The sequence below is a fragment of the Taudactylus pleione genome, unplaced genomic scaffold (genome assembly GCF_031769625.1).
Source record: "Taudactylus pleione unplaced genomic scaffold, aTauple2 ptg000102l, whole genome shotgun sequence".
Classification (NCBI taxonomy): domain Eukaryota; kingdom Metazoa; phylum Chordata; class Amphibia; order Anura; family Myobatrachidae; genus Taudactylus; species Taudactylus pleione.
Genome location: NW_028284504.1, coordinates 2,333,938 through 2,359,199, shown reverse-complemented (window position 1 = coordinate 2,359,199; position 25,262 = coordinate 2,333,938). Strand labels below are relative to the sequence as shown.

Genomic DNA, 25,262 nt, shown 5'->3' with positions numbered 1-25,262 from the left:
TTTTTTTTTTTTGCCACTTATTTTTAATATATCTGGAATTGTTCCTAAGTACATGACTGAAAGGGTGAAGGTCACACTCATTATGCAATAAATCTAGGATTCGTCTTAACAAATCACATCCATTACAAAATCCCTGCAGCTCTGTATTCTTCATCTTCCTTTAAGTTCATTTCTCCCTTACTGATGAATCTCCTTCTGTAAAGGACTGGTTAGTAGCTGCCCTCAAATTAGGGCCAGTGAGACAAAGTACAAGTAATCAATGTCAGACTGGCCAAACAGGGTTCCTTGGAAAATCCTCAGTGTACCCCACTGCACACACAAATACTGGAACTATAAAAGTGTGGTTTTGTGTAGAAGTATCAGGAGAGTGCATAGAGGGGAGCAGGGGTGGTAATGTAAAGTTTTGCTTAAGACACCTAGAAACATCGCACCTACCCTGCCAGAGCTCTGTCCTCAACCTTCTCCAGTTGTATGTTTAAATAAGTCTCAATTTTCTGACCATCATACATTCAGAATTTTTTCAGATTGACGCAGTTCACAGCACATGACCACCGATAAGTGGCTTTAGCGTCTTGTGTGTGCGTGTACTATTTTGCAACTTTAACTAAGTGCATTGTTTTTTCTTCTAGGTTTCTTCATGCTTTTGCACATTGTTTTCATATTATTAGACAGTTGTTTATTTTCAGTGCAGTAAGAAAACAGCTGTTTTCTGCATACAATTGTACCCAGTACAAAGAGTACATAACCCTTCTTAAATATATAAATGTGGCTAAAAAGCAAAGAAGCTAGAACAAATGTTATGTATTTAGTAGAAGTTCTAGGGGGGCAGGTACAAGCCAACATATTCATGTCATCTGGAGGTGGCAAAGCCCTTTTCAAACTTCTATTAGCGGCCATAGATTTAAATGTACAAAATATATGTACAAAATTTAATTTTCAGCTTAATTTTAAATTAGTGTGACATGAAGACTTAAGTCATGCGTAATTATGTCAACATTCATGATGTTGACACCACAATGTTGACATTAGAATATTGACTCGAGGATTAGAGTTTGGGTGCAGGGGGGCGTTAGGGTTATGCTCAAGAAGAAGAAGAAGGGCAAGGTGGTAGAATGCTCTACAGAACACTGCTGCCTAGATGTCACTGCCGGGACTGCCTCTTCTGCCGCCGGGAGGTTAGAAGCCACTAGACCACCAGGGAGTTTGTTGACAGTTCATCATGTTGACATATCATCAGTGTAGACAGGGTGAATGTTGACATGCTAAGCATGTCAACAGTCCAACCGTGTCGACCAATCTTACCACACCCATGCTACACAATGTATTGCCAATGCGAGTAACGACTGAACAGGAGACAACAGATGTATCCCCTGAGTGCTTCAATTATTAGCATTTTGGAAAAGGGAATGATGTTTGCACCGCCACATATATGTTGTAGCAATCTTTCAGAATAAGTAAAATGGGCAAATAGTCTTATGGAACATTAATTTCTCTTGCCTGCAGCATTCAGTTTAGGTATTATAGTTGTAATTAGGTATTGGCAAAGTAAATGATGTGCTTATAATGCTGCTATATCAACTGAGGTCTAGAGTATCAATCAGTACATGTATATTGCATGGAACGATGTAGCTATGTTGCGTGCGATATCCTCAATCTGTATTACTGAAAACATCTAGTAGCCTCAGTGGCAGTATGGAAACACAATTTTCTTACAATAAAATAATAAAGTAGTTAAAATATCTCGCTCTATATCCTGTCACAGTGAGAACATTCATTTTATTTATCGTCTTTGTAATAAATAAAAAAAAAAATGAATTTCATTAAGAGCCCCCGACCCTACTGCATCAAGGTCCTATAGGATTGATGTTTTAAAAGCTGTTAAAAGTTGATCCAAAACCAGTTGGCTAATTCCAAACTCACCTATATCCATCAAGAAAGAGATATTCAACATTGCTTAGTAAAGGAGTCTTTTGGTGGTCTGTGCTCTCCTATCCACATCCCAAAAATAGGACAACTCATGTGATGGCTGTCTGTAGGTAACCATGGAAGGACAGTTCTTATTTGTGCAAGTCCTTTGATTTTCATTTATCAATACTCACTAATGCCAGTGTATCAATTTTACAGATGTCCTAAATAGTCATTTCTTTCTGCACAGATTTATGTTCATTCTTGTTTGGGCAGACACATTCAGGTTCTAACCCACTATGATGTATTCTCTCCTTGTTCTACTCATTGTGCTGTATTATATCCATGTTATAATATTAGTAAAGCCATATCCTGATTTTGTTACGCCTTTTAGTCTAGTTTTTTTCTTAGCGCATTGTGCTGTCGTGAGTACAAACAATTTTCCTTTTATCTTGTGCTGGATCAAGTTCTGTGCACACATTTGGACTGGTGAAGGCTTTGGTAGTGAGCTAATATAAAGCTCTGAAACAAATGGTTTGGAGAATGGAGACCTCTTACTTGAGTGGTGTTTAAGATGCTGGAGGGGAATTTCAGTTGGCGATTATTTTTTAGACAAGCTTCAGAGGTATACTGGCATTCTTACTAGACTGAGGCAAAGAGGTTCTTCAAAACCATAGAAACCAGGAGCAATATACACATGAATCCATACAGTAAACAGAGTAGCCATTTCAATTATTTTGTATGTCTTAGAAGGAGTATTACATTCAGAGTATTAAAAAAAACAATTTGAAATCTCTGCAAATCCAGAATGTTCAAAGTCATTTGAAAAGCCAGGGTTGAGCAATATTCTTGAATTTTGAGGATGTCTTCGTCCTACATCCATTTGGAATACATTTCTCAGCCGTTTTTGTTGATAAATACAAGTCAGTGATCTGTCCCCCACCCCCCCCAACAAAAAATACTAAACCCCTTCACATAGTCATCAATTCCATTTGTTAGTGCAATTAGCATATGTAAATATTTTAGTGCCTATCTGCCATACATAATATTTAAAAAATATTTGCAAATATAGATATCCCTAATATTAAGTATGTGATAATATATTGGGGCCAAACGTTAAAAATTAACATTCTTTCTTATGTCAAAAGCATAGTCTTGCCTCCATTATCAATGAGACTCCCAGTCATTACCTGGAATCAAAGTAGTATTATGGCAGTATTAATATAAAGTGGCCAGACTACAGGTGACCAAATGTGCACCAATGGCAATGCTGTCTTTAAGAACAGTCCCTCTTAAGACCAATGTGGACTAATGGCAGTGATGTTGCTTACATCAAGGAGGCAGGCATTTTGTGTGCTGAATCCCCATTCTTGACAATGTAGCTCATCAATTTACTTGGTACCACTGTCTTACTGATGATAGACCCCTTAGGACAAGGTCTATTTATCAAGCAGTGAAAAGTGTGGAGCAGTGAACCAGTGGAGAAGTTGCCCGTGGCAACCAATCAGCTTTGAAGTAGCATTTATCAAGTACAGTCTATAAAATAATAGGTAGGAGCTGATTGGATGCTATGGGCAACTTCTCCACTAGTCCACTTCTCACTGCTTGGTAAATAGACCACTAAATGTTGGTTCATCCCACAAAATGGCAGCCTCCATTTTGTGCAAGCTATTGGTACAATTTAAGTAGGTTGATCCCATTATAAGTATAAAGTGTTTTAATGTCAGTAACTTGTTTTAGTGGGTCAGTACTTGTCAAACGCAAAGTGTACTAATGGCAGTGATGTGTTTTGAGGGGTCAGTTCTTCCTGGTAATAAGTTGCTGCAGTTTTTAAGACTGATAAGTTCAGTAAGGCTCCTGCCATGAGAAGCCATTTATGTTGTGGTCCATCACTGTCCTGAGGAAGAGACAATTACATTTTTAGTTTTGGAAGACACGGAAAGTGATCCCATAAATATTTGTTGTAGTTTTCCTGCTGCAGCTTCTCATTCTTATCACACTTTAATAGACCACCATCTTGTTTGTGTCATTATCAAGGCTTAGAGGTGTCATGGGAATGATAGAGAATTTTAAAAAATGACTTGTGTGTCGTAGCTTATGTCTGACCAGCTATCCACATCCAGACCTGGAAAATAAAAAGAGAAAGCTGTTTATAGAAAGCACATAGATATTGGGATTTATTTATGCATTGCGAAGAGGAGTGATTGTCGCTATAGGGTTAAAATGGTGATTTTTGCATGACTAGCAGATATCTTGTGTGAGGCCAGTGTACACATTTGTAATAGAGCAAAAACTGACCTCGACGATAAAACAATGAGTCATACGTACAGGGGTATTCAATATGGGTGCGATAACATCGTTTTTGCGTTAATATCGGAGGTATGACGTCATTATCGCAGGTTTTACTTTTACACCGTATTCAATTTCAAAGACTTTTCAAAACTGCGTTAAGTCTTTGATAAAAAACGGGGATAACTTTTCACCATTGAATAGGTGTCGAAAAAAAGTGCACAATTGGGGTTCAGGGGTGCAGGCTTTAAAAAAATAGCCTGCACCCCTGGGAATGACATTTAAAAAAGAACTGTGTCAAAAAAAGTTGAAGAAAAAAATTAGGGACACCCCAAAAAATTATTTAAAAAATTGGGGTGAAAAAAAAAAATGGGAAAAAATTGTTTAACAATAGGGAAATAGATTCAGGGCTATTCTGCAAGTATGCGGCAGGTGTTTTCTAGAATAGAATTATAGCAGCAGGTGCACAAATGCAGAATTTTTAAAAACTTACTTTAGGGACTTAAAAATATGCTAGTACCCATTTTCATGTACCCCAAATTTGATGGGACCACTTAAAAAAACGAAAAAAAATAACCTAAGTGCTCTTCTGCATCACTTATTCAATGTCGGGAAAAAAACACCTGCTGCGGCTATTTAAATCCCCGACTTTCATTTAAAGGCTAAAACGGTGGTACCCATAGTGATCCCCCATGTTTTTACAACTTTAGGGGGGGTCTTACAATTATTTTAAGGAAAAATTCGTAACTTTACGCAAATCCAACTTCGGAGTTTCCCGTTTTCGTTAATTTTATATTGAATACGGGGATAAGCGGGAGCGCGCACCATACTTTAACGCAGAAAAAAACTCCGATATGAAACGTTAACTTCGACAGTGAAGTTAACGTTTCATATTGAATACCCCTCATAGTGTTATGTATTTGCCTCTGTAACAATGTGGGCACACGCTAAGCATTATGGATCAATTGTAATACCAGTTAGAACCAGATACTATGGGGAGTAATTTTGTAAGTAGCAAGTATATGAAGGGAGTTTTCCCTGTGTTTGTTGGGATGCGACTAAGACAGTGAGCCATGCAACATGTATCTGTGCTTAGTTCTTGTGCGTTGGTGACTATCAATTTTCTAAGCATCATGTATGATGAATTGAAGATATGAAAAGACACATAAGAACTTTCACATTTAAAAGCGGAGTTCGTCTTTAATATTTGAATCTTGTTCAACTATCATTATATTGAATTGCATGCTGTTTTTGTTATCACTTATATGCACAAAAAAATTAGACTCGCTATTATATATAGTGGGCAGGATGCATAACGCACCGCACTCGGGATGCGATGCATTCTGCAGGTCTTCGCATGCATGTCGGCGTTGGTAATGCCGGTGTTTATGATGATCTCCACAAAGGACCGCTCTGTCGGTAACAGCAGCTCTTTGCGATGGAGGAACTTCCGGGTCTAGAAGGACGCACGCGCCGCTAGGGGGGGCTGGGAGGGATCCTCCTATTAGCACTCTGAGAAGATGGGTATGGGTAACGCCACCAGGAAGCTTAGTGCATATGAGAAATGCGGTCAAACCCGCATTTTGAGGGTTTGACGCATTCCTCCCCTTCCTGCATCTCGCCCAGAAAGAGTATATTTACTGACTGAAATAGAATCATTTGACTGACACGTGTCGATCAAAATGCCGAAGGATTACAGTGATAATAATATTTGTTATGTATTACAGTGACTCCAGGGGTAGAATATTAGCTTCAGAGATGTAAGGGCAAAATAAGGTAGGCATTTTCTTTTGAACACTGCAAGTTTCTGACCAGGAAACCTCAACATTGTAAAATGATGATACGCTCAGTCGGGATAATATGTAAGAGAATGGCGAGCTCTGCTCTGCTCCACTATCACATGATGACAGTAATTCCACTGTCACAGAGTTGCATCTGGTATTCTGGCAGATGACGCTAAATAGTATAACAGGGAAAGTGTTCCCCATGCACTTTCATTCTACTCTGACTGAGTGCATCATTACATTCTGCTATTGTGAAACCCAAAGATTTGATGTTCTAAAACTCCCCTCTGATGCTGCCTTTACCAGTCTAGTCTTATTTATGAAAGCTGAAAACTGATTGGTTGCTCTGTGTAGAACATTGTTGCCATAATCAGTGGCAGCTCAAGGCCTTGGCTAGGAGGGTCTTCGCCCGAAGCGCCATAGCCTGAAGGGTGCAGCAATGAGCCCTACCTGAACAGAGGCACTCACCAGCGCTCAGCTCTGGAAAATATCCCCCTCCACCCATTCGTTGCAGTCATTGGAATACACTCAGTGGGAGGGAAGGGGCGCAACTGTGCAGCATGGGACGGCACAGAGAAGCCTAGAGCCGGCCCTGGCCATAATGTCATTATCTACTGCAGCTATATATTGTACACAGTCTGTCCTTGGCTATCCCTAGATAATATCTAGCTGGCACTCACCATATAGGGGTCAATTTAATTAGGTGCAAGCTGGTCTCACTGCGAATTCATGGAGGTGCTCGTGCACCGCTGCCAGTGTCCTCCAGACCGGTGCCGCAGGAAGGCTCCAAGCTGGACGCCCGCTGACATTTTATTACCAGCGGGCGCCCGGCTCCTTCCCTGCCACGCCACGGTAGCCGAAGGCTGGAGTTCTCTCCTGAACTCCAGCTTCCGGGAACTATGGGAGACGTCATGAAGTCTCTCCCATAGTTCCGAGGAGCAGCCGTGTGGACTGGACGTCGGAGTAAGGTTTAAGGTAAGTAATGTTTTTTATATTTTCTGTAAGTGGCGCTATAGGTGCATTACTTTATGGGCACTACTACAGGGGCATACTATGGGCATTACTATTTATGTGCCCCATTCCCCTGCAGCACCCGGCTCCTGTCATAGAAGATAAGCCAATAGTGCAGACTGCCCAGTCTCCGGGGGCAGCCCAGCTCTGGTGATGCGCACTGGCTGTCACCAGACTCGGTGATGCCTCTGTGTGAGTGAGGTGTTACTGTTTTCATACTGTATCTCTGGATAGTCTAGAAGCAAAGTAGACATGTTTGACTAAACACTCCATCGTTGAGTGATGCTGATGAGACTGGGATGACGTGTAATATGCAGCTTGCTGTAGGGAAGTTATGACGATGAAAAACAAACAATTGTAATCCTCGGGTGTGTACCTTCCTCTCCGGATATTCCTTGCCAAAAGTAAAAAAGAAAAAGAAAAGGCAATTATTTCCACATTATAATAAAGACAAAGATAACAAAGCAAGGGATTAGTAAATGGTCAGTCTGTTACTTACTTGAAACCCCATCCAGTTCCCCCTAGTACAATGGCAGCAATGAGCACAGCCCCTGCAATGGACCCAATGATGATATTTGTGCCACTTGGACCTGGAATAATGATGTAGTTGTTAAGAGTGGACACAAAGGAAAACCATATCATTATAGCTTATCTTCTACCCTATGGAGAGGTCTACTGTACCAGCTTAAGTATTCCTACAAAGACATTTGTACTTTCACCTGTATCGATCAGAAACATTGCTTTCAAAATCTATAAAAAGACCAATTTCCCATCTAGTATGGACATTTTTCTCACACCAGTATTGCCCATAACATCAATAAATTTCAAGGACACATAAATGAAGGCCTAATTCAGAAATGTACATTTATCCGATGATTAATGTACATCATGATGTTTAAGGGTCTGTGCAGAAGGAGTCCTGTGATCTCGCTCGCAGACCCCTCAAGCATGACTGACATTCTGCGGCATTTGTGGGGCGTGCATGGTCACCGTTCCTGGAAACTGGTGTGTCGACCCCGTTTTCCGGGAGGGACAAGGCCAGGGTCTGTTTCAGTGGACGCAGATTCCTGACCTCTTACGTGACCTGCACTAGGTCAGGCTGCAGGAAGCTTCAGCTGATCCCAGCCTGCGATTCCGGTGGCAGTGCTGGGAACGCAAATACAGCAAGGAAGTGTCTGGCACCTCCTTCTGCATTGGCATCTGAGATGGACGGATTCGCACAGCCGCTTGTGTGCGGCTATGGAACAGGCCCTGAGTGTTAAAAAGCGAACCATATTATAGAGAAATACAACATTATAATAGTTAAAATTAAAGAAATTTATCTGAGCCCAACGTCAGCTCAACATTTAATTAGGAGATGTAAGTAGAGAAGCCTGGTTGTAGATATTGCCTATCCTAAGCATGATCTTCCTAAAATATACCCTTCAGCTAACCTGTTCAGGGGTGTCTTCTAAATGTTGAGGGTAATTACCTTTGTATTTCTCCACGACCCCAGTGGATTTAGGAATGGGAAGCGGATCATACACACTGCAGTCCTTGCCGGTCCAGTCTGAGTGGCAAATACATTTTCCCTCGTTACTGCAAACCTGGAAGCAGATAAAAGAACAGAAGTACAGTTAGTACTGAATCTGTCACTGTCACTATCACATCTACAGAAAATAGAACATATATGTCAAAAAGACCACTTTTACCCACTTAAATGCTAGTTAATTAACTAAAAATATTTGATATTTATAAATAAGTCAAGAACTTTAAGTATTTTAATTGAAAAATAAAATGTTTCCTGGGGGGGTTTAACACCCCGAGTGTCCATAGGTACCCATTGTGACATTAGACCCGACCCACTCAGAAAACAATACATCCACACGACAGCAGTAGGAAAAGAGATCTGATTTACATTTACACAGGACGGAGGACGATGGCATGGTCACATGGGCTTTCACTGACATGGTCACAACTTATCTGGCAGTGGTTGCACCCATGTTAAGTGGTTAAAGTAAATCCATTACCTATACATAGTAGAGGTAGCCATTTTGTCTTCCTATCACTTTATCAGTAACATCACAGCCAAGGTGTTATAGTAGTTCCACTAACACTTTTTTTTTGCACATGACAGAAAAAAGTTACAATACAGTCATATCCTCATTCAGGGATAACTCTTTGATCCCTTAACAGAACCTACCCCATGGTCTGAGCACACCCCTCCGCTCCCACTGCCAGGGCAGGAGCTGAAGTTGAAAGAAGTGGCGGAGAGACACTTTCGATCTAGGCACATCATGTTGGGTCCACACGGTGTGCCGTCCTCCACGTACCCCAAACATGAGCCATCTGGTAGTATAACCTGCCCTCCTCTAAAACACAGGAAAAACAAATCACATGTAAGTTCCTTGGGAGGGAAAAGGCCCTCAGCTTGAGAGGCACCAGGATTAGGAGTAACAGGGGGAACATAGGTGTGAAATATGATTTTGATCAATCAGGAAGGTAAAGGGTTAAGTAATAAATTATATATTAGGGAATTTCCTCTGGCCCTATCTCAACCTACACTCTACTTCTTTAAACCAGTATCCAGCTGAACAATATCTGATGAATATGATCCACCCTTCTACAGATGTGTCCACATCTTACTTACCTCCGTGCGCTACAAGTCGCTTTAAACATAACGCGTGAGTGACGTGCGACTCTGTAGCACCGAGCGTCTTTTTACCTTCAAATGCATCTTATTTGCAGAGTGATGCGAATAGGATGCACAAGCAGGTTTTGCTGATTAAAATGATGTACATTACAGCATCAGTGACTGACACTGTAACGTAGCATTTCACATGCAATACACCCGCAGTTGCACAAAGACCATAGGCATGCCGCATAGCATTCAGCTTCTGTGTCCTATTCGCATCGCTTTGCCAATAAGACGCATTTGAAGGGAAAAAGTTGCACAAAAAGATGCTCAGCACTACAGAGTCACGGCATGGCTGTTTAACCCGCAAGGAAGTAAGATGAATGTGGACACATCTGTATTTCCTAAGGTGTCATCAGCTTTATTAATTTATTGCACTCAATAACACCACAATTCCAGACAATAAAAACATAAATAATTACTTTTGGATTTTTTTGTTTTTATTACTTTTTAAATATAGTCCTTTTTAAAAAAACAAAGCTAGTAGATTCTACTTCAATCTGCATCAAGAAGTGCACTTGTCATACCTGCAGTCAATGTATCGGTTCTGGTGATAGAAACTCATACTGGTGATGTCACTACTCAGTTCTCCAATCCTTGGTATTCCAGAGATGTTGGTGCATAGGAGGTAGCCACAGAGCACATCCCTATGAGATGGGGGTATGAAAAGAGGTCATATAAACAACAGTGTGCTAAAGATCTACAGGATGTGTTTTCTACAAACAGTGAAGGTGGCCATACACAGAATGACTATCATACATAGCAGACGACAATCGTCCGATTGCTCTGAGTCTCTGACAGAAATAAGTGAAAACGGTAGGTCCAACTAGAATATGTAATCAAACATTTGATGCCTGACTATCTTTTCTGTACAGGGGAAAGCTGGTCACTTTCCCCCCAACTGAACTATCAGTCGCAGAAGCAGGTGGGTACCCTACCGCATCAGGCCTGGCGTTGACAGACTGCTGTGCAGGGCAGAGCATTTGTAACATCCCCCCCTCACTCCCGGCATTGCGCCACTTACCTGCTGTCACTGCTGTTGTTTCCCCCTGCGTCTCAGCTTGCTCCAAAGAAATTGGCAGCCTGGTTTTTAATTCCAAGATGGCCGATGTGAAACTGCTCTATCCGGGGTTGCACACTTTTTTGTGGACCCGAACCCCTGAGAAAATTACCCCTGGTGCCAACTGGCCTTTAGCTGTCTGGAATCGCAGTGGGGGGACCCACATGCTGCGAGACAGCACAGTTTAAATCTGACCGGTCGCCCTGTGCCAGTCACACCGCCTGAACGCATGACTTTGTGCAGAGTGGGTGGCACCACCAGCATTGGGAAGTGCAACAGTGCCTGGAGTGTCCGGAGGATGCTCCAAACGGCTGCAGACTGCAGTATGCACCAAATGATGCTCCACAGCACTGCAGCGGCTATGCTGGCTGCAGGGCGCCTCCCCAGGGCCCTCCGTCCTTTGCTACAGCACATGTAGCACATCCCTGGTTACGGGGCTGCTTCGGTGATCTCCTTCTATAGTTCCATCAGCCCAGGTTGGCAAGACCCAGCGCTGGCTAACCTAATATCAGGGGGGATCTCGTGCCATTTTCCTCCTGAGTTTGGGGTAATCAGCACTGGGCTAAAAGCCCACGTGACTTTCCCATGAGTTATTTTTTTTCCTCTATTTTTAACAAATAGACGTACAGTTGGTAGACAGCAGTGGCTGGTCTCATGAAAAGGTTGCTTCAGTGTATGGAGCACCATTTTAGTGGGACTGATAAGTTGGATAGTTTACTAGTTAGATGAAAGTTGGTCAGTGTACGGCCAATTGAGATTAGAGATTTGTAGCCTTTTATCTGCTTATTAGGAAGTGTAGTGTAACAAAAGCTAGGCAACTGTACAGTGCCTTCTTGTCCTACAGTATAAGAGCGACTTTCTAAAAAAAAAAAAAAAATGTGTGGTTGCATATTCTCTTTAGAGGTAAATACCAATATTAACGTCCACTTACGGTTTACTGCACTGAATCCAGTGATCGCCATCTCTCCCACAATTGCCCTTCTCTGTCCCCTCTATGTTTAGTTTTTCATAGCAGAACCTGTCAGATGCACCTGGAATACAAAAGAAACTGGTCTGTTACAGCACTGCAGTTGTTGACAGATATATAAATGTTCCATTCTAGAGAGTGAGAATTCATTATTTAATAATAAGGGATAATAATAAGGGCTAATAATAAGGGCTAATAATAAAGGCTAATAATAAAGGCTATTTCAGACACAGAGGGTTTTTTTTTCCCGTGGATGAGTCACTTTCACAAGCAATGGTTTTGTGCCATGTGTAATGTTAATGCTGTGTGTTTTCAATCTCTTTGCAATCTGTAGGCATGTGCAGTAGCACCACCCCCATCACAGTATGTTGGGTGACACAGGCACACATGGTACCACAACACTTGTAAAACTGAATACTGTGGACAGGTAGGTGAACATACAACTAAATACCGTGGCGTGTGAAAGCATTCAGAAAATCATGTACTTCACTATCTTACGGTGGCGGCACAGCACAGCAGCCATCTTTGTCAGTGGTGATTCACGGCTGTAACACGGCGTCCATGCCGTATTTGTGTCGTCTAAAAGTATGCATGTATTTCTCCGTTTGACTACAACCACTCCACAGAAGAAAACCTGACTTTTTTTTTCCGTACGGACAAAAGTGTTGTGTCTGAAATAGCCCTCAGGGATGATCCTAGAAAGCTGAAATTGTTTTGAATTATTCACAATACAGGTTTATCGTATGCATTCTACTTAAGTTTGGTGCAATGCTAAAATCAGTCTGTTTGCCTATTTAAGCCACATACATATGTATGTAGCCAAATTGGGCAGAACTGAATGCAGAAGAATGGGTACATGCCATAGACTCGAGCCACATATTGTGGTAATCTGATCCCTCTAATCTTTTGAGGAATTGAATCAAGTTTATCCCTGAAGAGAAAAGTGCTTTCAAAATGGAACATGGTCACGCATTTTTATAGTGGGCCTGCCACCCAAGGATGGAACCACAGAGCTCTTCTAGTGATGACAACTGAAGCCATACATCTGGCAGAAAGTTATGTAGGTTATCAGACCATACTCTAAGTGCCCTGTGAACTGAGGACCCGATTCAGGTTGGTTCACAAGGCCCTGAGGCTGCAGCCACATCAGACTTGAGTTATGGTATGTGAGTAAATATGAAGGGGTTTATTTACTCTTCGTCGGGTTCTAAAATAAACCCCAAATTGTCTTGAAACAGCTTTCCATTTCCTATTCATGTGATGTTTCAGTAGGCCCACATAGTGCTAGCGTCAGAATAGATTGGCTACAGAGCATTAAATTTAGGCACTCAACACCTTGATGCCTCCTAACCTTGAAAAGGCTATTCCCATTCCTTAATAATTAAATCCTTTAAACCATTGTGTACTTGAAACATTCTGCCTTTACACTGATGATCCTCAACAATGGAATATTGGCGAGAGGAAGACAGTGGGGTATTATCAATCTCCATGGTTCTGTTAATATGTTTGAGGTGGACATTCTCAACTTCAAGGCCAAATAGCTATGCCAAGGCTATTAGCCGATCAGCAGATCATTCAGCCCATGGTCCGTATTCAATTTGAGGTGAAAAGCCGGAATCCGCGGAAAAGTTTCACCAATGACGTCATTTCGCCAGGCAGAAAAGTATCGCCGTATTCAATTTGAAAGACTTTCCGCCTAGGCGGAAAGTCAATGCAATGTAATAGGCGGAAAAGTTTTGCCTATTTCGCGGAAAAAAGTGCAGAATTGGGGTTTTGGGGTGCAACGTTGCGGGAACCCCCGTGCAGCCTTCAGACAGTCCAACAAAAGGTAAACTGCGTAAAAAAAAAAAAAACACAAAAAAACACCACTTAAGGACACCCCAAAAATCATCACTTTGAATTTGGGGGCAAAAAAAAAATGTTGGGGGACAAAGATATAAACTAGTGGACTTGACTCTGGGGGGTTCCCCAAGTATGCCCCATGTGTTTTTTTTCATTGCAGGGGCTTGCGGCAGGTGGATTTTTCACGATTTTTTCAACTTATATAGATTGTAAGCTCCACTGGGGCAGGGACTGATGTGAATGGCCAAATATTCTCTGTAAAGCGCTGCGGAATATGTGTGCGCTATATAAATAACTGGTAATAATAATAATAACTTAACTTTAGCAACTTTAAAATATGCTGGCCCCCATTTTCAAGTACCCCAAATTTGCTGGGATGTTATTTTCTGCAAAAAATACTCTTGAATACTATTCTGCACCACTTATACAAAAACGCTATTTTGCAGCTATTGAGCACGTTTAAAAACACCCAATACCTTCAGCAAGCCAAATCGGGGATAACCATAGCTAACCCCCATGTCAGAGCATCTTTTGGGGGGTGTCAGGCTGATTTCCCCAAATCTGACAGTATTTTCCGCCTGTTCAAGTTTTGCCGGGTCCAGTTTTCGTGTACTTTCAAACTGAATACGGGGATATGTGGGCCCGGCGATATTCACGCAGTTAATCCGATGCTGCATCTTTGGATGCAGCAGTGAATCGGAGAAGCTGGCAGTGGGCGTCTTTTTACATAAGACACCTCCTACAGCATTTTTAGTACTGCCTTTACCACCCACCTCAGAAACATCCCCATAGTCGGCTGTACATGGCCTACGCCTTAACAGCATAAATTCCAAATCAGCCGAACAATGGCTTTCAATTAAACCCACATCTTATTACAAAGGCCTCCACCTTTTTTCTTGCTGACTCTAATGTCCTATGGGCTCTAAACAAAGCCCTCCCAGGCAATGCAAAGCGACCAACAGGATCATTCGTTCCCAGCTAAGTCTTGGTAAATATCAATAAGGAGCAGTTAATTAATGGCTGATAATCACTTCTCAGCCTGATCTCATCTATCTTGTTAGACAGGGATCTTACATTGGCTAAAAACTAGGCAGAGAGGGTTTAAATGGCTGATACCTCAGTCTTGCTAGGGTGCCAGTCCTTTTCCCTCTCTTTTGCCTTCTCAGCCGCCGTAGATGCTGCTGGTGAGACTGCTGCCGTATCTGTCCCTGGTCCCGATTCCTGGCCCAGCCCTGGTGCCCATTCTTTCCACCACCCCGGCCGCTGTGATAATAACTCCAGCCTCCTTCCCGAGAGCCGGTGCTGGGAGCAGCAGGATACAGGTCCTCTGATGCGATGACCTCAGCGACCGCAGCATCATCACTCCACGACACATCGCCAAACAGATGACACATGGCGCCAGTCCCAGCTCATTCAGAGGTTTCGGTGGGCATACTGAATCCATCCTGAGCAGCCCAGAACCACAGCAGCCAGACACAGAAGCAGGAGACAGGTAACAGCAGCCCCCACCGGCTCCCCTCATAGGCAAACGCAGGGGGGGTTTCCGTCTGCCTGGAAACCCCCCTCCCCAGCCCACACCATGACCACAATAGAAATAGTAAGGTAATTTTACTAGCGCTGTATGTCCTTCTCAGTGTCACAAATGAAATTATTAACACCACCGGTGGATCTTTTAACATGTATCAGCCAGTAATAAATAACCTGTGCACCAACTAGTAGATCTGGAAAACATTCACTGTTAAGGATGTGCTGCTATAGAGCCCAATATGTACATATATGTCCAGGGCAGTGCTAGGTTCCACTGCTGCTCCCCCAGACTCCCGGACTTGCTCCAATGCTCTGGAATGGTGCCCACATCTCAAATAAAACCATTTATCTCAGGCAGGATGGCCCTACTGCCGCATTTAATGGGTTACAGTGATTGCTGCTCCTCTCTATGCTGGAATTATGACGCACAATACACTTTGTATGATGCATATTAAAGCTGGTTAAGTGCTAATTCTGCCCTCTTCTTGGGCTGGCCACACTCACTCTAAAATCAGGCATTTGGAAACCCCCCTCTAGAAATCCTGCGTTTGCTACTGCCCCTGGAGCAGTAGCAGGTCACCTCAGTCTCAGCCCAGTGAGGTGTTGCTTTTATAAGAAAAGTACTCATATTTGTACTCTTAATTAGAATAGGAGTAATCTGTGCCCCCTTTAATTTTTAAATATGTGTCTCCCTATCAGCATAATAATTTCAGCTTGCGGTCTGTTTAGACCACACAGCTGATTACAGGGACCGACTCCTGGCTCTGCTCTCCCCGTTAGAGCAGGGCAGGAGGCCGGTATCCGGGGGGAGACCCTGGATAACGCCACCTCCAGGTGGCGTTATCACAGGGCTTTCCCCAGTATTTTTTTCACATTTATTTTTAGTAACTATGGTCAGATCACATTTCCCATTACAGTTATGGGAAATGCGATCTGCTTTACTAAAAATAAGTGATACTTAGGGGTTGGAGTATAATTTTACGAATTCTACTCCAATTGCCCTGTAATAACTATAGGTGATACTAAAATAATGTTATATTTTAGTAAAAATAATGTTGATAAATAGAGCCCATGGTCTTGAAACAAAATAACATGAGATATTTACTTTAAATGTTCTCAAAATCTTACATTTAATCATATAAACGTCTTGTACTATGAAAAACGTACATTATATTGGCATAGCTTCCAATATTTGGATGGGGAGGCCAGGATTTTTGTGCATGCACAATAAGGCTGTGTCACCACGTGTCATGCTCCTGTTATTGGTCACAATGGGGGGGCATGCATTATGCCCCCATTGTTCATCTCGCTGGGGTTGTACCCAGCACTTCCTAAGCGGCTGGGTTGCCTCCAGCCTCTCTGTACAGTGTTTGGATACTGCACAAATCCATTCACTGTTGCTTTGTATGTGATTGGCAATACAAAATACACAAGGAGTTAAAAATTAGATCAAGTTATTAAATTCAATTAATAAGTCCCAAATGAAGGGAGTCATTTTTTTTAAAGTCCTGGGGTTGAGGACTACTGCTGAGCATGACTAGAGAGGTAAGTAGGACGTCCAGTAATTGTTGCTGTACAATACATGCATGTAATAGTAGAGATGATGAAAACGCGAAACATTATTCTGCAAGATTAAGATACAATATTTAAAAAACAGCCAAAAAATGTAAAAATGTAATCATAAAGACAGACCTAAACATTCAGTAATAGACATATTGGCCCTGAAAGCTGAGTGGCATGTATAAGCACACGCAGCAGCATCTATTGGCAGTCGCTCATCTGCAACTTTATACGAATGCTGTTACAAACTCCTTCGCTTGTGCACATACGTTCGTCCGACAGTGAAAGCTTTGAGACGCCCACTTAACATCTGTACACGTTGTAATACCGATTGAAACATCCTTATACTCCACCATTGGCTGCACTATTAAAACTTGCAACAGCTCTATGGGTGGTGCAGTATGTCTGTCTGACCACAGCCTGTGCCTGCGGCTGTGCGTCTGGCAATGCAGCCACTTGCATTGACGTGCCTACGACACTCCCATAATTCACCCACTGAATGGACCTTTTTTTGCGTGTATTTCTATCCAATGCCCTTTCACTGCCTAGGAACACCCTACACTTTTCCACAACATTTCTGATACCGTCTCTCACTACCGCAACCGGATATACTCAGGGTAACACATGCGCTGTAGGAGTTTGTAGAATCTGTCACATGTGCAGTTGCAAATAATCGCTCAACTACAGATGTGTCCACACACATCTTCCCTCTGTACGCTACAAGTCGCGTTAAAACTAATGTGTGAGCGCAGTGCTACTCAGCACCGCCAAACGTCATTTATTGCTATTTTCTTCCCCTTAAAATACGTCTTATTTGCAAAGTGATGTGAATAGTTTGCACAAGCAGCTTCGGCTGATTAAAATGATAACTGCGGGTGTATCTGCATGCAAAATGCTACGTTACAGTGTCACAGCTACTGACACTGTAAAGTAGCATTTCGCATGCAGATACAACCACAGCTGCACACAGAACATAGGCATGCCGCATATCATTTTAATCAGCAGAAGCTGACTCCACGTCCTGGTCACATTACTTTGTGAATAAGAAGCATTTGAAGGGAAAATGTGGCACAAAAAGACGCTCGGGCTACCTTGTAACTGCATGGAGCGACTAGAAGGGCAAGAAAGTAAGATGTATGTGGACACATCTGTACGTGAATATCGGCCTTGCATGCAGCTCTGAATGAGGCCCATTATGTGTTAAATGGCTTTTGCATTGTGAACCAATTGTGGAAGCCATGGGTTAATACATTGTGGAGGAGCCAATGATCAGGATCTTTAAATCTACTATGTAGGCTGTCTCACAAATTGGATCATCTGCATTTCTTTCTCAGAAGATACAAATAGCTTATTTATGTCATTGTGATATCTGAATTAAAAAAAAAAAAAAAAAAAAAAATGATAACCAAAGTGATCACTGAAAAAAGTTATAACCTGAGCCTATAGCAGAGTGATCTGCATAATGCACGTAGTTACAGTAATACTCACTGCGTCCCCACACAGCATTGCACTGGCGCTCTCTGGTCTTACACCGGCCTCCATAACACCGACCCTGTGAGGTAGACATATATAAAGATTTAAAAGGGACGGTGATATTTTCACTTTTCCACACAATGACAGATTAAAGAAACACTCATCAAAAACAGAAGTAGCAGAAAAAGATGTATGAAAGTATCGTATTTTCTGTTTACTTTATAGTTTGATATATTTTACTATAAGTACTACATAATGGGCCTTTTAGCGTATAGGATAATAATTTGGAACCCATCGAAGATATAGGAGCCTATTTATTAATAATAGCAGCACTGCCACAATTATTAACAGTCAGTATTGAGATGGATAGTTTTATTTTGAATTAAAATATCCCTGCTATATACTTAGTGTAACTCAAAGGGACAGTGTTAGCGATAACCAAGCTGTCCTTGCAAGTTGCATCCATGTATCTCCCTTTTCTGCACAATTTGATGAAAAACTGCCTTGATAAATAGACACTATAGTCATTCTGCTTTTTACTATTCAAGCCTGGCAGTGTCTTATAGTAAATACTCAATAAAGGATATCTGAGTCAACTGTCCATCAGAATATCCTATTAGCCAAGCTAGGTGAAACTCTGGAAATTCTATACCTTAATACAGTATATTATAAACTGTAACTATAGGATGGTCAGAATACAATACAGTATTTGCCCAAATATCTTGCTTTTTCTTGGTAAAAAGAACCCAACACATTATTTCCGAATACAGAGGTTCTTAAGGGATGTGCCAAAAAACACCCTAGATGTGCTGCATTTAAATCCAGTACTACACTTCAAGGCTAGCCTTTTCCATCCTTGAATCCTAGGTAAGTATATACAAATTCTAGGTGCTATCTTTTGGAAGTCATACCTTGCTGAACATAAAACCGCTAACATGACTCCTTCAACACAATGAAAAATGCTCTGCCCCAAATATTCCTACTTGATTTAGTATTACAGTAACCTGTGCTGAATTAATAAATTGATGAGATGGGTGTACACACACACACACACACGCACACACACACACACGCAACAACAGAGCATTGAAACGTTGGACCACATTTCTTGTGGAGTCTTATTTTCTGAGTGCCGCCAGTTCGGAATCTACATGCAGCTACACTGACCTTGCACAGCTTGGAGGGCACCAGACTGTAACTATTTATTTGTTCATTGCAAATGTTTGGACATTAGAGGAGTGCCGCTTCCCAGATTATATATTTATATTATATTATATATATATATATATATATATATATATATATATATATATATATACACACACACATACACACACACACACACACACAAACAAAGGACCGGCACTCACAATTTCCATCTGTCCGAGTAGCCCGGTGCCCTCACAATCAAAACGGAGATAGAGACCCACGGCAGGTGCGACACTCGCAGCATCAGAAATCATCAATGTATATGGAGCATAACGTTTCAGTGCTTTATTAAGTATGCACCGATTACTCTGATGACTGTGCATACTTAGTAAAGCACTGAAATGTTATGCTCCATTTACATTGATTATTTCTGATGCTGTGAGTACCGCACCTGCTGTGGGTCGGTCTCTCTCTCTCTATACACATACATACATATACACAGTACGGTGCAAAAGTTACAGGCAGGTGTGGAAAAAATCCTTCTTAAAAACAGAAGGGTTAATAAATGAGATATGGAAAGAACTTACCCTTGTTATCTCTATTTCTACGAAGTCCATAGGGTTGCACAGGATGCCTTGGGGTATAGGCGATGGCAGCAGACATCGGGCACCTCAGAGTTAAAGTTTTTAGCCTCCCAGGATGCACTGGGTCCCCCTCCTATACCCCGCCTCCGAGCCAAGGCAAATCAGTTACGTACCAAGCCATAGGCCGGAGGAGGAGTAGAAAGAGAGAGAAGAAAGTTCTGGAACACACAAGAATCACATTCACACCAGAAGGAGACGGAAAAACCGGTGACCAGAGCAAAGTCCATCTGCAGTACAGGTGCGATAGGGCGGGAGTCCTGTGGAACCCTATGGACTTCGTAGAAATAGAGATAACAAGGGTAAGTTCTTACCATATCTCATATTTTCTACATCAGGGTCCATAGGGTATCCACAGGATACCTTGGGGATGTCCCAAAGCAGTATCCTTTAAGGATGAGGATGCTCCTGTGCTGAAAGGAGAATCCGCCGCCCGAAGGAAGCATCCTGAAAGGCGAAGGTGTCAAATGCATAACACCTCAGAAAAGTATGGACAGAAATTGACGTGGCAGCCTTGCAAAGCTGAACAGCAGAGGCACCACGTCAAGCTGCCCACGAAGGACCCACAGACCTAGTGGAATGAGCCCTAACTGAGGATGGAACAGGAAGGCCTTCATGAATATAAGCCTCAGAAATTGCCATGCGAATCCATCCTGCCAAAGTTTGCTTAGTGGCAGGCCAACCCTTCTTCCAGAAGCCATAGAGGACAAACAAGGAGTCCGACTTCCTAAATGAATTGGTACGGTCAACATAAATCCTTAGAGCCCGTACCACATCCAATGTGGCCTCACCAACCGGGAGGTCTGCAGAATTAAAGGCCGGCACTATGATTTCCTCGTTAATGTGGAAACTAGATACCACCTTAGGGAGGAAACCTCGCCCTGTCTCTATGAAAAATGAGAAAGGGAGGTCAACATGAGAAAGCCCCCAATTCTGAGACCCTTCTGGCCGAAGCAATGGCCAGAAGAAATACAGTCTTAGCTGTAAGCCATTTCAAATCCACTGAGCCCAGTGGTTCAAATGGTGGTCCTTGGAGAGCCCTCAGGACCACAGCCAGATCCCAAGGAGCCACTGGTGGAACAAAGGGAGGCTGAATACGAAGTACACCTTGCAGAAAGGTGTGGACATCAGGAAGAGTAGCAATCCTACGCTGAAACCACACTGACAGGGCAGAAACCTGCACCTTCAGAGAAGCAAGGTGAAGGCCGTGATCTAGGGGCCTGATTCAGACCCACTCGCAAGCGGCTGTCCGCTCGCAAGTGGGTCGATGTTGTGCACTGCGCATGCGCACGACGGCGGGAGCTCCGTCGTGCGCATGCGCCAGACGCGATGAGCGAAGGACTTTCCTTCGCTCGTTGTGTCTGATCAAAGGGGGCGTGCTGTCGATGTTGATTGACAGCACGCCCCCTTTGGTGAGCGTGCCTCCCTGACGGGGGCGTTCCCAAGGGAACGCCTACCGTCAGAAGCCGGCCCACTGACATCACTAGTGATGTCAGTGGGAGTGATTTTGGCTCGGATAGAGCCAAAATCACTCCGGGCCTTGCGGTTGAAAAACTCAACCGCAGGCTCCGGCTCGCAGTGGCGATGGTCGCGATGGTCAAGACCATCGCGGCCATCAAACTGCACGCTCGTATAGGCTGTGGGTGGTGACCCACAGCTATACGAGCGTCCAGGAGGACGCTCCATAATTATGGAGGGCGGCCCTCATTCAGAGCGTGCGCTCTGCTCAGAGCGTATGGCTCTGAATGAGGGCCTAAGTCCGCCTGTAGGAAAGCCAACACCCTGGATATCCGGAACACCTGAGGATCATAGCCTCTAGGGCGACACCATTCAAAGAAATTATGCCATACTCTGTGGTAAATTCTTGCAGATGTAGGCTTCGGAGCTCTGAGCATGGTGTTAACTACAGAGCTGGAAAAACCCTTGGACCTTAAGAGGGTTGTCTCAACAGCCAAGCCATCAAAGACAGACGACTCAGGTCCGGTTAATGACAAGGACCCTGTGACAACAGGTCTGGACGTAGAGGCAACAGCATCAGAGTGTCTACGGAGAGACTCCGAAGACCTGAGTACCAGTGACGTCTGGGTCAACCCGGAGCTATCAACAGGTGTGTGCCGCCTTCTTGCTTGAATTTTCGAACCACTCGAGGAAGAATGGAGAACGGAGGGAAGAGGTACCCAAACCGGTAGGTCCAACGGACTGACAGAGCGTCCACCAGAAGAGCCTCCATGTCTCTTGTTCTTGACCTGTACACAGGCAGCTTGTTGTTGTGTCGGGAGGCCATGAGGTCTATCTCTGGAGGGCCCCACTTGTCCACCAGGAGTTGAAACACATCCTGGTGAAGAGACCATTCTCCTGGATACACGTCTTGACGGCTGAGAACGTCTGCTTCCCAGTTGAGGACTCCCGGGATGAACACCACCGAGATGGCAGGGAGATTGCCCTCTGCCCAAGTCAGGATGCAGGACACCTCTGTCAGCGCCGCCAGACTTCGGGTTCCTCCTTTGCGGTTTATGTAAGCCACTGTGGTGGCATTGTCCGACTGTACCTCCACGGGTTTTCCGTGGAGAACATGTTTTGTTTGCTGAAGAGCTTTGAATACCATGCGAAGTTCCAAGATGTTTATGGGAAGCGCAGATTCTGCCGGGGTCCACCTGCCCTGGAACAAGTGTGGACCCGTCACTGCTCCCCAGCCTCGGAGACTGGCGTCTGCCGTCAGAAGGACCCAGTTTGCCACCCAAAAGGGACGTCCCCTGTTCAAGTGAGTTGTCCGCAACCACCAGGCCAGAGACAGACGTACCTCCGGAGAAAGCACCATGGTCTGTGTCTTTATCCGATGGGGCAACCCATTCCATCTGGAGAGGATCAACTTCTGCAGAGGTCTGGAGTGAAACTGGGCATATTCCACCATGTCGAACAGTGACACCATGGAGTGCAGTAACTTCATCGCTGAGTACATAGACACTCGGCGGCTCTGAAGGCAACTGTGTACCCTTGCCTGTAATGCAGAGATCTTTTCCTCAGTCACAAAGATCCTCTGTTGTTGAGAGTCCAATAGGGCCCCGAGATGGAGCATCCTCTGCGAGGGAACCAGGGTGGATTTCTTCCAGTTTATTAACCAGCCGTGATTCTGCAACACAGAGATTGTCAGTTGCAGATGGACCTGGAGGACATCTGGAGACCCTGCTAACAGAAGGTAATCCAGATAAGGCAACAAGTGGGCCCCCTGCATCCGCAGGTGGGCTGCCATTACCGCCATGACTTTGGTAAAGACTCGAGGCACTGTTGCCAGACCAAAGGGCAGTGCCTGGAACAGAAAATGTTGGTCGAGTACTGCAAACCTGAGGAATTGCTGGTGTGTTAAGATAATGGGGACATGCAGGTCGGCGTCCTGAATGTCCAACGACACCATGAAATCCCCAGGCTCCATTGCCAGAATAATGGAACGCAGGGTCTCCATCCTGAACCAAGGAACCCTCAAGGACTTGTTGAGGGATTTGAGGTTGAGGATGGGTCGGCAAGACCCATTGGGTTTCTGCACCAGAAAAAGATTGGAATAGAAACCCATGCCCCTCTGGGAGAATGGAATAGGCACTATAACTCCAGCCTGGAGCATAGAGTGCAACACTTTCTGTAGTTCCAGGGCTTTGTTCTGATCTGACGGAAGGCCTGTGGTGAAAAACCTGCTGGGGGGTCTGCGCCGGAAGGAGAGGGCATACCCCCGAGAGACCACCTCATGTACCCAAGTGTCCTTGGTAGTCAGGTACCAGCACTGGGCGAACCGAAGCAAGCGGCCTCCCACTCTGGAGTCCACCAAAGGGAGGCCCATCCCGTCAGGCTGAAGGCTTATCGTCCAACTTGGGGGCAGGACGTCTTATTTTCCAAGCCTGCTTCTTTGGCTTGGCAGATTTCTTGGCCCCTGACTGTCTTGGAAAGGACTGTACTTTGGACTTATCCTGGGCCCTATAGGGCCGAAAGGACGAAGTACCAGATCCTGATGGGACTCTAGCCGATGGCAGACATGTAGACTTAGCTGCTGCCAGAGTGGGCACAATTTTGTCCTGATAAGGGCCAAACAGGACCTGTCTATTAAAAGGCAAGCATTCCAATCTTTTTTGGAATCCGCGTCCGCTTTCCAAGAGCGCAACCATAGTGTGTGGCGAGCCGCCACTGCTGCCGAGGAGATTCTGGAAGTGATGAGACCTATATCCAAGGCTGCCTCATTAATGTACGTGGCTGAGTCTCTGAGATTGCCCACTAACTCAGTCTGCTCAGCAGAAGAGTCAGTGCCCAGAGAAGCCTCCAAGCTATCAGCCCAGTGCTCCATGGCTCTGGCCACCCAGCACACTGCCATAGCGGTCTAGACGCCCCTCCAGCAAGGGAATAAATGGATTTTAGGCATATTTCCACCTTGCGATCCGTAGCATCCTTTAAGGAGGACATGGAGGGCATGGGCAATGCAGCACTCCTCAATAGGCGTGTGACATGAGAATCCACCTGAGGGGTTTCCCGCTTAGAAAAGGAAGTATCTGCAAAAGGGTATGCAAAGACCAAGCATTTTTGAGGTTGGAACCGTTTACCCGGATTTTTCCACGCCTCCTCTAAATGATCCACCAACTGACCAGATAGAGAAAATACAGTGGCATCACCCTTAATATCCTTAAAGAAGGCATATTTGGATTTGGCCACGGGGGGATCCTCATCCTCAATAACCAAAGCCGCACGGACTGCCCGTATAAGGCCAGGTATATTATATAGACTTTAAACTTTGACTCCGCCTCCTTAGTACGAAGGAGCTCTTGGTCCGAAAAGTCAAAAATCTCACCATCATCAGACGTGACTTCATCCTCATCAAACTGAACCGTCGGAGACACTAAAGGCCGCTTAGGAGGCCGTAAATGTAAAATGTCCGTCAGGTGCTGTACCGTATTGGACAATGAATTCACCCACGCAGGCTCCTGTGAGACCTGGGGGGGCGAAAGAGGAAGACACTGGGGTACCATCAACTGCTTGGGGAACCCCTGCATGGGTGATGACACTACCGACTGCTGCGATAACCCCATCTGGGGAAACGCAGGGGGCGCCGCCAGCTGGCCCACAAGGGTTGTAAGTGCCTTAGCAAAACAAGACCAGGGCGGTTCCTGCACAGGCGCAGTGACAGAAATCAGGCGTGATATAAGAGAACATGCCCTACATAATCCCTCAGTGTTCCCATCACCCTCCGCTAATGGTAGATTACATGTGGTACACTTCAGCAGAAGCGGAAAGTCACGTTCACTCTCAGACATGATGAGTGTAAACGGAGTGTATGTGACTCCCCTCACTGTGCAGCACCGCAAGGGCTTTAGCAGAGGAAGAACAGGGATAGTAAAATGGCTGA

The 25,262-nt window shown here is 44.1% G+C and overlaps 1 protein-coding gene across 1 annotated transcript in view; it reads right to left on the bottom strand.

Moving 5' to 3' along the window:
• Positions 1-1,756: 1,756 nt before the first annotated feature.
• The window catches only part of ADAM11 (ADAM metallopeptidase domain 11), a 92,513-nt gene continuing 69,007 nt past the window's right edge, over positions 1,757-25,262 (bottom strand). The window contains exons 20-27 of the mRNA XM_088470668.1: positions 18,108-18,171; positions 11,655-11,754; positions 10,191-10,310; positions 9,172-9,340; positions 8,461-8,575; positions 7,489-7,579; positions 7,366-7,383; positions 1,757-4,030 (exon numbers count right to left, since the gene is read on the bottom strand). Of these exons, the coding sequence (XP_088326794.1) occupies positions 4,015-4,030; positions 7,366-7,383; positions 7,489-7,579; positions 8,461-8,575; positions 9,172-9,340; positions 10,191-10,310; positions 11,655-11,754; positions 18,108-18,171 (693 nt within the window). The 3' untranslated portion in view covers positions 1,757-4,014. The remainder of the gene's footprint in view (positions 4,031-7,365; positions 7,384-7,488; positions 7,580-8,460; positions 8,576-9,171; positions 9,341-10,190; positions 10,311-11,654; positions 11,755-18,107; positions 18,172-25,262) is intronic.